Below are 14,577 nucleotides of genomic sequence, written 5' to 3'. Positions count from 1 at the left end.
CATTAAATCTAGGAGCCGGTTCCGTGGGGAGATTTAATGAGTTAGTTTGAAGCACCGGTACACAGCCGCCTGAATGAAATCAATAGGGCGTTGCTATGGCGCGCTACCAAGCCTATTGTTTACGTAGCATACACGCGCGGTCAGCACAGCAATAACACAGCGATGTAGCTAGCAGCATTGCACAGGACACGCACACAGTACACAGAAGAACATATTCTATCGCAAAAAAACTACAAATTGGAGGAGATATATACTACTTTTTGATACTTCGGAACTGTAACTATAAATATGGCCGATCAAGAGCAAGAAGAGGTATGTGTTAACTTCCCTTTTTAGTTTTCTTATTTAGATCTATAACAATTATAAAGTGTTGTTCTGGAAGAAAATTCTCGTTCATGAAATAAGTTTGTGAAGTTATTCGGATCTCCTACTTATATACGGCGCGCCGTCGGCCTTTGGGCTATATGGGCCGTGTGTGTATGTTTAAATGGCAATTCGATCATCATTCTCTCAGATTATAGAGAATTACGGAAAATGTTAGTGTTGAAAAAGAATGGCAAACCTTTCAGTCCAGTTGTTACATAACATTATATGGCTAAGTTTCAGTAGAATTCCAACGGTGATATTTTAAGTTTACAACTTTATCATATTCTCACTCGATCATATGATTTTCTAACTATATTATCATATAACTGAAGGTTAAATCTGAATTATGAAGTCAATTATATTTGCTTTTGGATCATTCTTTATTTGTTTTATTAAAAACCCTCAAATATTATAGACGATATGTACATGTACTTGTATTTGTATAGTGGATTAAAACTGATTGTCTTGAAAAGAAATTTTAATAGGACAGATTTTGCTTGCAATATAAAAGCGGGAAATAGATCTCGAAAACATTGAACGACTTTACAATCACATGCTTAATCTTATACTAGTAACAAATCTATTCTGAGGCCTCTGGCATGAAGGATTTTTGTATAGGTACGTTCTATCCAATTTTAAACACTTCCTTTATTTTCATGAAAAACAAGCATTGAATTTGGTGTGCACAGTTCCTGCTTATATAAGGACCGAGTACAAAACACTTTCCGAAAATTTGTTTGTATTCACTTTGTTTTACTGTCGAAAGTAAGACAGACAAATGTGCTGATACTTGAAATTAAATTCCTTCTCATTTTGGAGTTTTTAGTCCAACAGATAATTTATGTCCCCTACACTCTTATTTCCACGGAGTCAAATTTCACTCTAAATGGCGTCAGCTGGGAGTCAACTCTATTCCTAGTTAAAGTGACACGGATTCCGAATCAATTTGACTCGGATTGTGTGGCATCTGCTGAGAATTGACTCAATTCAGAGTCAAGATGACTCCTTTTCCGTGTCACTTTAACTAGGAATAGAGTTGACTCCCAGCTGACGCCATTCAGAGTGAAATTTGACTCCGTGGAAATAAGAGTGTAGCTTGCACATACATTGTACAGGTAATATACATGTATTGCATTATTAAAGAGAAGGTTGAGTTCTGGGAAGAGGTGAAAAATAATTTGTGAGCATTACTCATTTTTATTATGCAAGTGTGGAAGAACATCAGTTAAGACATGTTCCCTGAAAAGCATGGCTCTTCAAATGCCTTCATATTCTAAATATGCATGTAACATCGTAAAAATCGGGGGGGGGGGGCGGCTTTTTACGCCACGTGTTCGTGTAGTCCCATATACATCTTTCTGTGCAAGTGTTTGTAACTTTACCAAGACTTGGCCAAATTTCTTATCATTTTGATGATTCCAGAACCTTGCAATACACACAAATTCTTATATGCTAGTTGATCAACCTTTTCTGGTCGGTTCCACACCGTTTCTTTCACAATGCAATCGCATGACCAGAACTCAACTTCATCTTTAAACTTATTTTCTTTCTACCGTAATTTCGACCAAACAGGTTAGCCAGCAACAAGAGGGTGAAGAGCAACAAGAACAAGAGGAAGAAGTAAAGGAGGAAGAAAAGGAAGAAGGAAAGGAAGGAGAAAAGGAAGAAGAAAAGGAAGAAAAAGAGGAAAATACAGGTAAAACATTATTATATACTAAGTAATATCAGTATAACCATATTCCATTTTTGCATTTGCATTTGCATTAAAAGAACTACAATGTAAATGTTAAAATGAAAGGCAAACTAGTGAACAGAATTGAAAGTTGGAACAAAACCCCCAAAGAGTTAGTTGTCAAATGCCTGTTTTTTATGTTTAGAAATGACTTTCAAAAGTTTGAATAAAATCCCTAGTATGATCATTCTCAAATAACTTACTTTATTTAGATATGAAATGTAAGGATTATGATTAATTATATACACCTGTACATGAATAAAGTTCTTTTGTAATCCTATATTCATGCAGTATTGTTACGCAGGTCTTTAGAAAACTGTTGAGATGAAACAGGGTAGGTAAATATAATTGCATTTATCCTACTAAGCTCTTTTATATGTTCCCCCCATTTTGTAGTACCAATTATCTATATGATATTATCTTGTTGAAAAAATAGAAATGTTGCTCCATTAACAAATATTAAATCTTATTCTTATTCTTTATTACAGAGGAAGGAAGTGATAAAGAAAGCCCAAGAGCTAAAAGAAACAAAGCTTTCATTGCTGCAGAATTCAACAGAGTCAGAGAGAGTTTAGATGTCGAAAAAACAAGAATAACAAAGCCTGAATAGTAAGTCAATATATTTTACTTTCATTTCATTTGTCTAGATCTGGTAATAGTCCTTTTTCTAATTTGCTTTGTTAGATTCATTAAGTTGTAACAAATGTTATGCTTTGAAGAAAAAAAGGTAGTTCAGTAAACTTAGATTTTCACAAAAGGCATGCATGAACAATTCAAATAATACTATGGATGTCTTCTTTTTAACTTATGCAGTTTCTTTCTATTGTAAGCAGTTGATCCTGTAATTCTGAAAGGGTTTTAAACTTTTGTGTTTCATTAAAAAGTACCACTTCACTCTTAGATGAAATTATAAGTACAGGTAACAGTATTTATGAATAATAATAACAATCAGGATTTGTATAGCGCTTAATACAAAATAACACCTGTATAACCGCATTACAGATATTATTACCCCAGTCATCGCATTCATTCATGCACAATGTGCACCATCTCTACTCACTGGGGAATATTTCTACCATATGGACACGATGAGGGCATATGGCAATTACTAACACAAAGGCTTTTATTAACCCAGGTCCCCATCTCCTGGGTATGGAGCGGCAAATGTAGATTAATGCCTTGCCAAAAGAGATTAGGGCCGTGTCAGGGATCGAACCCACGACCTTTGCATTTCAAGCCAAGTGCTTAAACCACTCAACTATGACTGTCATTGTAATCTGGTATTATTATAGAGTGTTAACTTTCATTTTGTTTATGTTTTCTTTTCTTTACAGCAAAGAATATTCCCCTTTTATCTGGACTAGCCTAGAACCATACCATAATACATATACTGTCAACTATCTACTAGATTATGTAAGTATTTATTCATGTCTCTTTTTTCTCAATATCTTTTAGAACTACAAATTTCCATAAAGGTTTAAACATACATGGATATATCTCTATTAATTTATGTATAATTAAGTAATTAGATCAATTTATATAGCGTAGTTACTATATGATTATACTCTACTGCATTGTGACGAAGAGAAAACTCATAACAGTGCCACTTAACAGACACACAATGACCAATATTTAAAAAATCCTGAAAGCAGGTGCGTCTTCGACAAAACTTTAAAGACAGCAATGGATGAGGCATTTCTTATGTCTAGTGGTAGGTTATTCTGAAGCTTTGGTGCATGGCAACTAAAAACGCAATCTCCTAGAACTACTTTTGTTTACAAGTGAGGTAGCTTTAGAGGCAGCTTGTCCTGTGTACTTCATAAGTTATGTGCATACATATATATGGATGTGATTTACGAAACTCAAAGGGAATCAATCTTAATACAATTCTTTTATTTATAGGAAACTACTTAAAATATTTCCTAGACAACAAAATACACATTCCTGTAAATGGTTGATGATTACAGTATTTAGGGTAAAATAGTTACCATGTATCAATAATGTATCACATCCAAAGAGAACATACAAAGTCAGTTTGTACACTAGCTGCCATGTATTAAACTTAAAGTATGTCTTTCTAGTATATAAAAATCAAAAGATATCCAAGGAGTTAACTGTTTTTTATGATTTTTCTTTCCCTCCTAGCCTGAACATGTCCGTCATGGTTACATCACGAGGAAGACGGCCATTGGAATCGTGGATCCTGAAGTATCACATAGCATGGACACGTAAGTCTGCAACCATACGCTTAACATTAAAACGCATGTAGGCCTGCTGGTAATAATCATCGATACCAGTTTCAGGCTTTGGCCTGGTTTCAGGCCCTGTACATGTCACCCTCTGGCTCAGGCCTTTGCCTGTTTCTATCGTAGGGAACATATGGCAGTCTAGTTATCTACTATTTTGTGGGTCTTATTTCAGACTATAAAAAGTAAAAGTAACCGGTATCCCTGCATGATGACCAGTTTAACTGTGAGCATGTCATACTTTCTGAATTTTGTGCTTGTGATTATCCAGTGGCGTAGCAATGGGGGGGGGGGGGGGGCTGTGCATTTGTACATCTGAATTTCTGTTGCTTGTTTTGTGGGATAATGTTCAGTATACGATGATATTTTATCATTTACAATACTTGTCAGCAACCCAAGTTATATGGACACAAAAAAGAGACATTATCATTACCGGTATGTGATTCCTTGTAGTCATTTATAAGTACTATAACCATACACTATGTTAACAGCTATTTGTAAAATCATCTGATCATTGACTGAAATAAGTAATACTCCTGGGTACAGTATGTGAAATCTGTAAAATTTCATGTAAAGAAATTAAGGAATCACATTGTGACCCGCTAAGTGGAAGTGTTTTCTTGGTGCCATTTTATTTTTAATTATATTTTTATTCCTTTCCCCAGATCATTAGACGAAGTTCCAAAGTCTTCACCCAGATCGCCAAGGGAGGAGTATATGGTGTAAGTATTATGTCCAGTACCTCTTCAAACACAATGTACACACTGGTATTTGTATGATTAAGATCAACATTTTCTCAAGAGCCTTGATCTTGAAGTATAAGTAGAATCCCATAGAACTTGGTTTTTGTTTAGACATCGTAAAACGGGAATATTTCATAAATTGTAAGTATGGTCCATATTTGAAAAATTTCATGCTGTAAAATAATTGAATCATAGTTATTTTGTGATTCAGAAAACTTACTTGCTTAGAAAGTGGCTATCCTTCGCCACTCCTAAAGATGAATGTCATTAAATTTCTGTGGCTTTACATCAGTCTCTACACATGTACATGTATATTAGAATTATTAAAACATTATTCAGGCTTAATGTCCTTGGTAATTAAGTTAGACTTTTAAATTGCAGGATTTGACATGGTTGCAAATTTTGCTCATCACTGATTCACCTAAAGTGGATGTGATCATTCATTGTTAATGAACTATATTTCTTATTTTTAAACCTGACACAGACCAAAGATCAACCGAGGAGAGAAGGCAAAGGCTGCCAAGGGAAGCACCAGATTACCTCATTGGCCGGTCGTCAAGTATAACAGACCTTCCATGGCTAATGAGAAGCAGCTCAATTGGGGTGATGTGCCAAAATTAAGGTGAGACTTAATATCAAGATGCTGTGATAATATAAGGGGGGCATTTTAATTATTAATGTATATCTCCTTGGGAATAATCAATGAAATTTTGATATCTTTTGTGATGTTATTGCAAAACCAGTGCAGTGTCCCTCTTTGCAATTTCAGTAAAAAACATTTCTTTGTGATGGAATTGTTCATTTGAAGGTTCTGTCATATTGAGAATTTCTAAATCTACATCTCGTTTAAGATCAGGCACATTCATAGACTGAATTTATAGATTTACACTACAAATAACTGAAATCATTATTTATTTACATTGTACATACTTCTTTCCCACACCAAGTTGGTACTAAATTGACCAAGTGCTTTGTTACATACTATGTGCATTTTACTGCGCTCTTGATGACTAGATTGACAGCTAGTTCTAAAGATCGTTTCTCACCACACTACTTTAATTTCCAGTTTAAGGTTGGATACTGGATGGATATAAGCAACATGGTGTGTAAGTGTAAAGCTTAAAAAGTGCATATACGGAAATGCTAAAAATGAAAAATGATTTCTGGAAATTATAATCATCGTATGTTGTGCCATACATGTATGTCTCTGGATGAATATAACAACCAGCTCTCTTGTATAGCTTGTAAGTCCAATTTCATTTAATTCTTAAATTTGTCTTGTTATGATCATAGTTTGTTGTGCCATATGTCTGGATGATTAATCAGCTCTCTTGTAGGCCTATATCGTGTAGTCTAATTTCATTTCTTTCTTGATTTGTCATGTTCAGAGAGGACCTGCACACAAAGTACAGCAGCAACGCCCAGGACAGACTCAAATACGATTCTAAGCGGACCAAGCACGACTGGTATCGTATGGACTTAGCTCAGCTCAAGGACATCAACGAAGTCAGCCGAAGCCACATGAAAGTCACCTGCCACGCCTACCTAGGAACCTCAGCGGGTGCCAAGAAAGCCATCACCTCATTGGCTAAAGTCTTAGAATGATACCTTGATCGGCCAATCACACTCGTTGTTATATACAAACTCTTTTAAATCCTGTAAATAGCTGGCATATTTTATTAAAGGATTGTATATTGATGTCTCTTCCAATCAGCTGACCTCCAAGGTGTCTTCATTTGTCGGATCTTCTCATTGGCTGGTGGGTTTCTGACCGACAGAAATGCACCAATGAATATCACTGTCATGTATTGAAAACGATTGTTTTGTATTCTTCAGCAATACAAGGAAGAGATTGAGGGTATTGATGAGACTGATGCTTTTTATAGATGCAAGAATCATGTTCACCTATGCAAATGTTTCATTCTACTTGTATCATTATGTAGAGACTATGCAACTTTTCTCTATGAGTAGAACAAGAGTTGTATGGGTATTCTGTGTTGTCTTCAATAAGCTATAATGTTATGTTTTCATTCTCTTTTGTCATGAAATTAAGGTAGGTAAGCTATCTTCAGGGTGATACAATCATCGGGTTGATTTGTCCAATGCTTCCATAAGACATGGGGTATACCATGGATTAGTCAGGTAACTCCTGGCTGGAATGCTCCCCAGGGAGTGGAGATTCTGCACACATTTTGTGCGGGCATTGTATTGAATCCAATGACCGGGGTAATAATATATCTTTAAAGCAGACATCAAAGATGTATTAAGCGCTATATAAAAGCAGAATTATTATTAAAATGGGATGGATTTAAAAAACATACATCACGGATATCTCCAATTCCGTTTAACCGCCTGTCAAAACCGGACGGTTTTCGGTTAAACGATTTATTTAAAAAAAAAAAAAAAAAAAAAAAAAAAAAAAAAAAAAAAAAAAAAAAAATCATTTTTTTTTTTTTTTTTTTTTTTTTTTGGCCATGTGAAAAAGCAGGAAGGTGATTTAACTGAAGGCGCCGATTTGTGCTTGTGAACTAGTCACAAATAATAGTAACAATGTCGTTTTAGAATAATGTGTAAGATCATTAAAGTAAATTAAAAACAGTAGAGGACCTAGGATAGAACCTTGTGGTACACCATGTGTTAAACTTGGATGAATATATATTGAGATCTATTACAAAGATTACTTTCAAACCAAGATGACAGACAAATTGGAGTGTTGTTCGAGTTTCCAAGTGGTAAGTCATCACACCGATTACTGAGCTGGGAGACATTGCCAGGCATAGTGCCAGGTGGAGGGGCATAAATCGAAACTTTAAAAAAATAAAAAAATAAATAAAAAAAAATTTTAAAAAAAATTAAAAAAAATAAAAAATTATTAAATTTTTTTTTTTTTTATTAAAACGGGAAAACGAAACCGTCCAATTGAAAACGGAATCCGCCATGGGCGATCGGATACCGGACGGTTAAACGTTTGACTACAGCACTACTATGCAGCTCCTGATGTGCTGAATTGGTAGCTAGGACTAAAGCTGGTATTGTGAGTAGACAAAGTTTATTCCCATTTGTTGTGTTCCAATAAAGGTGTATTAGCAACGGCTCCAGGATTATTCGATGGGGGTGGGGCACAAGTGTATGCAAGACATCTGCCAAGTGAGTACAACATAATTTACTTCATATACTTGGGGGGGGGGAGAAATATCTCTTAAGCATATTTATTTCTCAAAAATCTGTGACAAACATGCCTGTGTATCAAGTTGAGATTTTTGGTAAGAAGGCATTATGCACTGATCATAAGCCCCCTCCTGTTATGATCAGCTGCTGTGTACAATTTTGTATTTTTTATGGATTATTCACATCATTCTAAAATGTATGGTGCTCTGTATAATCCAAGAGACTTGTGTGTTAATTTCTTCCAGAGTTAAATGTTTTTGTAATGGTTTATTTCAATATATATTTGTTTTTCGTTGTCTTCTTTAAAACGTTTTCATACATTCACATATTTTTGTGTAATTCAAGTTCAACATTCTACAATAATGGAGATAAATTACTAGCAAAGTGATTTTTGTCCAGTATCTTTAAAATGGAATTCTGTATTTTGCTGGGGGTGTTTGGGGGGGGGGGGTCTGTCAGAGTATGACACAAGGCACGATTATTCTATGGTGGAACATCACCTTAACAAATGTATTATAGTATGTTTTTTTAATAATTAATTAGTATTATACCTTGTAATTCCAAGTTACTCTGGAAGCATGATTTGCTGTAGGGTCTGGTTCATATGGAGCAAACTTTACACTGATCAAATGCACTGAACGGGTCTCTATTTGTGACAATTTTGTAACCAAAACTGTCTCAGTTTTTATACAAGAAAATTTATTGCCTGTTGTATGACAACTGAATTCCGTCCATTTTGAATTTGGGCCTTTTCATGTCATTGCACCGTCCATACTTTCTGTATTTAAAATGTATGAAATTGTCTGAAATTGTTTAGAAATGTGTAATTTGTATCAATGCTGTATGTATCAGAAATATGAATATGAACTATTTAAATATCATGTTTATTGGTAAAATTCAATTCCAAAAAAAGTGAGTCACAGATTTCTTTATCAATGTGTGTTTCTTGTTACGATTCAGTTAATGAGGTAGGAAAAATGTGTTAAGGGGATAAGGGGAATGGAAGAGAGAAAGAGATAGAGAGAGGGGGGGGGGGGACGAAGAGTGTTATGGAGAAACAGGGAAGAGGGGAGTTTGAAAGGAAGCATGGGATAGAGGGATGGAAAATAAAGGAGGTAATAGGATTGGGATAAAATGTCAATGAGAGGTAGGGGAGATGAGAAAGAGATAAGAGGTTTGTGCTAGAGAGAGATAGAGGGGGGGGGGAGGGAGTTAGAGAGGGGGCAAGAAATTTGGGGATAATATAGTTTAGATAGAAGTTGGAGAGAAAGGGGATGGAAAGGAAAGGAGAGACAGTATAAAGGTTTTGATTAATTGATGATGGAACCAGGAAAGGGTGTTATGGAGAAACAGGGAAGAGGGGAGTTTGAAAGGAAGCATGGGATAGAGGGATGGAAAATAAAGGAGGTAATAGGATTGGGATAAAATGTCAATGAGAGGTAGGGGAGATGAGAAAGAGATAAGAGGTTTGTGCTAGAGAGAGATAGAGGGGGGGGGAGGGAGTTAGAGAGGGGGCAAGAAATTTGGGGATAATATAGTTTAGATAGAAGTTGGAGAGAAAGGGGATGGAAAGGAAAGGAGAGACAGTATAAAGGTTTTGATTAATTGATGATGGAACCAGGAAAGGGTAAAAAGGGCTACCTTATTTTTCTGAAGAGGGAGGGTCCTACCCCTGCTGCCACTTAGTATTTTGTTTTCCGTGTTGGTATTCATGTAAGCTTTAAAGCCTTGAAAATAGGGGATTTTCTCTCAAATTTCCAAATGTAAATATATTACTCCAAAATAAGAATCAAGTAAGTACTTTACAAAGAATTAAATGTTCGATTCAGCTACCTCACTTTCTGACATACAAGTCATGTACAACAAAGGAAATAGAAAATAACAACACGACAGTGAGTTGAAATATTTTACAATTTATTTAGGTATTTCAGCAATTAAAATAGATAAATAAATAATAAATGAATTCGATTTGATGATCAATTAAATGTACAACTTTTTTAACACACATTCAAACTTAAAGGGATCGTTTAACAATGTTAAATCTGAGATACACGGCCCTACGTTTTATCAGTGTCTGTGATATGGTGTAATCTTGAAGCCCTAAAAAAATCGCGCTTCAAATTGATCAAGAAGTGCCTCAAAAAAGTAAAAATCTTGGAGTGACCGGTTTTACCATACTCGTTTTCCCCAATAGACTGTAGTGTTATGAAAACCGTCAGGCGAACGGTTTTCAAAATTTGTAATTCCAATCATAAATATCTTGATAATCAGACAGGCGATCGACTTGTAAAAGTCATGGGGTTCCTGACTGACCTAAAGGTTTATAATTATCATTGCATCATGAGCTAAATCCAGAATTTTGTTTCAGAATCTGAGACAAAGTTACCGGATCCCTTTAAATTAAATTTAATATACAATCATGTACACTTCTGAGCATTTATAATACAAATTTAAAAGACGATAGTCCTGGGATGGGCCTAAAGTGGGAAAAATGCAAAATGTCCTCTTGTATGATTATGATCTTAATTTCGTAAATTCAGAAGGCAAGGTGTCTCTATAACATACTAGTACACGTTATGACTAGGCTACTGTACTATGAAGTAGCTTTGCTGGAGTTTGGGTGTTAAGGGGGAGGAATTAATTTTTTGTGACTTCATTGTAAATTTTGGCCTAATTAATTGAAGCATGGATCCAACATATTTGACAGTGTATACACTCAATAAATAAAGTAATTATTTTATATTTGCCAACTTAACAACTCAACATCACTCTTGACACTCATGTTTACAATCAGTTATTAGAGTACCAGACTATCTACATATAATTATGAACAAGTATCTCAATTTTTCAAAGAAATATAGAGATGTGTCCATTCAGTGTAAACAGAATAAAATAGTATTGATGTAGAATGAACGATATCAGCCGAATACATCTTTTCAACTTTCAAGGTGAATTCTTCAACCCTTTTATCCTACACACCATGTACATGTACCATATTCAATATCAAAAAGCGACGTCAGATGCACAATAGGGCTATTTACAGCATCTCAAGAAAGAATCATCATTCCCTGTCAACCGATGTCCGACAACCCTGGTGTGACTGCCCTTGATGTTCAGATTCCAAGACCTTGGTCCATATCAACATTTGAGTTGAGATGAGTTTATTGAGTTTATTGGTTTCACATTTCATATGCAGATTCAATACATATTGATTTACAATTTATACACATAAGACAATATACATATAAGACTTATTGTTTTATAATTAAAAAAATTATTATAGTAATTGACAAATTAATCAGACTATAAAATTATATACAGGTATCACCAAATATGTTTGACAATTATTAAAACCCAGACAACACAAGTACAAAACTGTGAAATGTGCAGGAATAGCTTGTTGTAAAGAATAGGTTCCTGGGAGAGGTGGAAAAATGACCATTAGAACTGAACAAAGCTCAAGCGAAAAGGGCTTTGATTTGTTCTGGTTTTTCAGCAGTTGCTAATTAATCCAAGACATTCCCATCACCATTAGAATTAGAACCAAGCCCAAGGGCTTTGATTTCCTTCACGAGTCTGTTCTGGTTTTCCGCCAGTTGCTTGGCGTTGGCCTCATATGCCTGCCGAATATCATCTTGAAGCTTCTGCATGGCAGCATGAATTTGACTGCGCTGTTCTTCAACCTCATCCTCATCCGCATTATCTTTTAGTTTTGCCACTTTGGCCCTGCATTGCTGCATGAGCTCATCGACCTTCAGCTGCATGTCTTCCTCCATGTCGTCCTGTGTAGGGCAGGAAACGTTGATATTCTTGATGACATCCTGCAGGGATTGTACCGTGTGGCCTTCAAACACGGATGACATGTTCTGGTGACTCTCCAAACACAGCTCACACATGAACGCGTCACAAGCCTTACAATAAGAGCTCGCCTTTACTTGAAGTTTGCAAGCAGTGCACTTAATATCCCGCCTGGGACGTGAGGGTCCTCCAAACTTACTGTGGAGCTCGTCTATGAGATCATTGACTGCTTGGTTGGACGGGAGATCGTCAACGCGATTGTCCTGCCACTTTGTGATCTTCCTGCAGACTGGACACACCATATGGTCAAGTTCTCGATGAGATATTTCGTATCGCTTCAGACATCTTCGACAGAAGGTGTGTCCGCAACCCACGAGAGTGGCGTCTTTAAACACATCGAGGCATAGCGGACATGCCAGTCTCTCCGAGTAGGCAGTAATCGGGTCTTGTTTCTGCTCAGCCATGGCCAATAAATAAAGTAATTTAAGGATCTATTCCACAGTGTTTAGGTGACAGTTATGGTGGTGTCTTATTAGCCTTACTTAGGCTTATAATCAAAGATGATGCCTGTATATAGCGGCTTGCTACTACTTTCTCAGTACATAACATCCAGAGTAGCCATATCAGCGGTGTCACTTTTGTATGGCGGGAGGAACATAAGCCAACGGTATAAAGCTTGCATGTACACTTGTTCACGTGACAGCGATGTGAATGATAGTCTTACTAGAATATGAGCGAAATTCAGGAAATAGATTTCAGTTGTATGCAATTTAGCAAACCTCTTCTTTGTTGTGTTCGCTGAGCTGAAAGGTTAACGAGGTGTCAACAAGTAAATCTTGCAGTTTTCTTAACAATTGTATAAACAGTTAGGTGCTCCTTCGGTTGTGCCCTGCTCCTTTAATACCGTGTGTAAAAATGTTGAACTTGATCCAGCGAGTACTACATGCACAGCTAGCTAGTATAGTACACACACAAACCGTATGACCCGGATCAAAATCAAAATCGCAGTGCAGTGGTATGTTCGCGCGCTCGGCCGGGGAATCCCCTACTGATATTTACTCCGCACTGCATTATTGTATCCATGGTTTGCTTTCCCGCCGCTTGATGTTTATTCGGAAATATTTCAATTGAAAAATATGCATGTTGAAAAGAACACCATGAAATATGTTAACATCGTAATAAGCTATGTACTCATGTATATATTTTGTAAATATAATAGCAGACCTAAATTACCCCTCGTGGACAATTAACCCCCCCCCCCCCTGACAAAAATTATACTTCTATAAAAAACCAACTTATTTATCAGGGTATAGACTTCCCCTTTAATGAATAGGGGGGGGGGGTATTTTTTTTAAATATTATTATTATTATTATTATTTATTTATTTATTAATTTATTTATTTATTTATTTTAATAAAAAAATTGTGGGGGGGGGGGTAGTCCTTATTGTCCTTGGGTTGCTTGTCCTTGCTTGTCCTTGAGAGGGGCGTAATTTTCAGGGTGATGGGGGGGGGGGGTAATTTTCCACGAGGGGTAATTTTCCGGTGGATTATTGTCCTTGGGGGTAGTTTTCCAGCGGGGGTAATTATTCAGGGGTTATTGTCTAGGGGGCAATTGTCCTGACACGGGTATACTCTTATATTCGAGGTAGTGGCCTCTGGGTAGGGGCACAGAATCATTATTACCCTCCATCTAGCATTTGAAGCCTAGTATATGGTTGACAAAACTTGTGCAGTGTATAGCACTGAATTAAAATTTATTATTATAAAAGAAGTTTGGTGATCAGCATTTGACTCTTATGATATTGCTTTTTCTTTTCTTTCTTCTTTACGCTTCGCCTGACCTAGCCAATTTGTTTTAATTTAATTCAATTCAATTCATTTTCGGTTTTATTGAACATGACTTTTAAAGTCAAAAGACAAAATATTGTCATATTTACAGTAAAATACAAGAAAACATGAAATAAGGATATAATATAATAAAAACGCACATTGACTGAGAGTCGTTTAATGATAAGTACAAAGAAGATGGTGAATTCATGCATTAAAACAGATAATGTTAAACAGCAATTCTAATATTGAATTTAACTATACAAGATTAACGGTACAGTGTATGCCAGAAGTAAACGAAAACAAGTCAATTTATAACAATTAAAAGATTGGCAATTCAGAATTCACAAAAAAAAAAAAAAACTTTGACAAAATACAAGGTAGTGCTGTAAGTGAGGTAAATGCAGAAACAGAAAAAGGCAAAATAGGCCTTCAATGATTACAATGAATTATGCATGATACCATCTGCCAATACATTTTGTACATGGCACAGAAAATAGTAAAGATATAAATGTGGAATATGGTACTTAACAGAGAATGTAAACAAAGTTACAGAGTTTATCGTAAAAGAAAGGAACATAACATTATTTTATGCTGCTGTGATACACTGATGTAATAAATGCTCTGGTTGTGCTTAATATAACACTAGATCCCGTTCATGGATTACAGACAAAAATTATTAATTAATCTTATCT

The 14,577-nt window shown here is 35.8% G+C and overlaps 2 protein-coding genes across 2 annotated transcripts; one reads left to right on the top strand and one right to left on the bottom strand.

Moving 5' to 3' along the window:
* Nucleotides 1–52: 52 nt before the first annotated feature.
* On the top strand, nucleotides 53–7,391 carry LOC578897 (VID27-like protein). The gene is made up of 8 exons (XM_794930.5): nucleotides 53–312; nucleotides 1,939–2,062; nucleotides 2,587–2,707; nucleotides 3,433–3,511; nucleotides 4,244–4,326; nucleotides 5,010–5,066; nucleotides 5,572–5,709; nucleotides 6,476–7,391. The coding sequence occupies exons 1-8, from the start codon at nucleotides 289–291 to the stop codon at nucleotides 6,690–6,692; spliced, it is 843 nt and encodes a 280-aa protein (XP_800023.2). The 5' UTR covers nucleotides 53–288; the 3' UTR covers nucleotides 6,693–7,391.
* Nucleotides 7,392–10,656: 3,265 nt separating this feature from the next.
* LOC578828 (E3 ubiquitin-protein ligase Midline-1) lies at nucleotides 10,657–13,023 on the bottom strand. The gene has a single exon (XM_003725573.3). It carries the CDS (start codon nucleotides 12,515–12,517, stop codon nucleotides 11,762–11,764), a length of 756 nt encoding a protein of 251 aa, XP_003725621.1. The 5' UTR covers nucleotides 12,518–13,023; the 3' UTR covers nucleotides 10,657–11,761.
* Nucleotides 13,024–14,577: the final 1,554 nt, after the last annotated feature.

This window comes from Strongylocentrotus purpuratus, unplaced genomic scaffold (assembly GCF_000002235.5).
Source record: "Strongylocentrotus purpuratus isolate Spur 01 unplaced genomic scaffold, Spur_5.0 spur5_scaffold_7, whole genome shotgun sequence".
Lineage (NCBI taxonomy): Eukaryota > Metazoa > Echinodermata > Echinoidea > Camarodonta > Strongylocentrotidae > Strongylocentrotus > Strongylocentrotus purpuratus.
Note: the sequence above shows the minus strand (reverse complement) of the source record. Positions and strands in the feature narration are given on the sequence as shown.